The 1,192-nt window shown below is 58.6% G+C and overlaps 1 protein-coding gene across 1 annotated transcript in view; it reads left to right on the top strand.

The window, feature by feature from the left end:
• The window catches only part of ITPR3 (inositol 1,4,5-trisphosphate receptor, type 3), a gene marked incomplete at its 5' end in the record, with an annotated part of 29,509 nt that overhangs the window by 2,219 nt on the left and 26,098 nt on the right, over positions 1-1,192 (top strand). The window contains 3 exons of the mRNA XM_009872681.1: positions 537-623; positions 740-898; positions 1,031-1,129. Coding sequence (XP_009870983.1) covers positions 537-623; positions 740-898; positions 1,031-1,129 — 345 coding nt within the window. The remainder of the gene's footprint in view (positions 1-536; positions 624-739; positions 899-1,030; positions 1,130-1,192) is intronic.

Here is a 1,192-nt window from a genome sequence, read left to right on the forward strand (position 1 = left end):
GGGCGAAGCTTCTTCCTGCCGCGTCCTCTGCAGCACGTCTGGACCTGCAGCCGTCTCCAGGCACGGCAACAGTGCTTTCTGCTCTTCAGTCTCGGGGCTGAGATGGGTGCGTTGCCTCAGCCCCTGGCCCGTGTACAGAGTCCCCTTTTGGTGCTGCTTTGTAAGACCTGCTGGGGCTTTAGGGAACTTTTCCTGCTGTTTTGTCCCTGCTCTTATTTTTAAGTCTTTGGTTTAAAGCTTGCCTGGACTTCCTACAGCCGCTCAGGGGCCACGCCGTGGTCCCAGGCTGAACTCTTGGATGCTGGGGACCATGTTTGGAGTAGGTGACCTTTAAAGGTCCATTCCAGCCCAACGTATCCTGTGATTCTATGTTAGAGCTCTGGCCTGTGTTTGGGGAGCAGAGGGATGCTGATGCTGCACCCCAGCCTGTCCCATCCTCCCCATGGCTGAGGATATGGGTGGCCCCTCTGGGCACTTTCTTCCCAGGGAGTGAGGAAGGTGCTGCTACACTCAGCAATTCTCTTTTTGACCTTCAGCATGCAGCCCAGATGGAGCAGAAGCAGAATGAGACAGAGAATAAAAAAGTGCATGGTGACGTGGTGAAGTACGGCAGCGTCATACAGGTACGTCCGGCCGGGCTATTTCGGGGGGATGCACAGATCCAGCACATGCGAGTCAGGCAGCTGGGGACCTTGAGGGGCTGCGCCACCACGGCTCAGCCCAGCACTTGCTTTTCCAGCTCCTGCACATGAAGAGCAACAAGTACCTGACGGTGAACAAGCGACTGCCAGCCCTGCTCGAGAAAAACGCCATGAGGGTGACGCTGGATGCCACCGGCAACGAGGGCTCCTGGCTCTTCATCCAGCCCTTCTGGAAGCTGAGGAGCAATGGAGATAACGTGAGCTCGGGGCCGAGAAATCCCTAAATGAAGCTGTGCGGAAAGCGCCGTCCGTGCCACCTGCCAAGGCTGGTCTCCCCGCCAGACGCCCGGGCTCATCCTCGCTCCCTCCTTTCTCATTTTGCTCCCCAGGTAGTCGTGGGAGACAAAGTCATCCTGAACCCCGTCAACGCTGGGCAGCCGCTGCATGCCAGCAACTACGAGCTCGCTGACAACGCCGGCTGCAAGGAGGTATGGCCAGGGGGGGCTGCCTGGGCGGGGTCTGGCTTTTGGGGCTTGCCGGTTTGGGGGTGT

Source organism: Apaloderma vittatum, unplaced genomic scaffold (assembly GCF_000703405.1).
Source record: "Apaloderma vittatum isolate BGI_N311 unplaced genomic scaffold, ASM70340v1 scaffold21267, whole genome shotgun sequence".
Lineage (NCBI taxonomy): Eukaryota > Metazoa > Chordata > Aves > Trogoniformes > Trogonidae > Apaloderma > Apaloderma vittatum.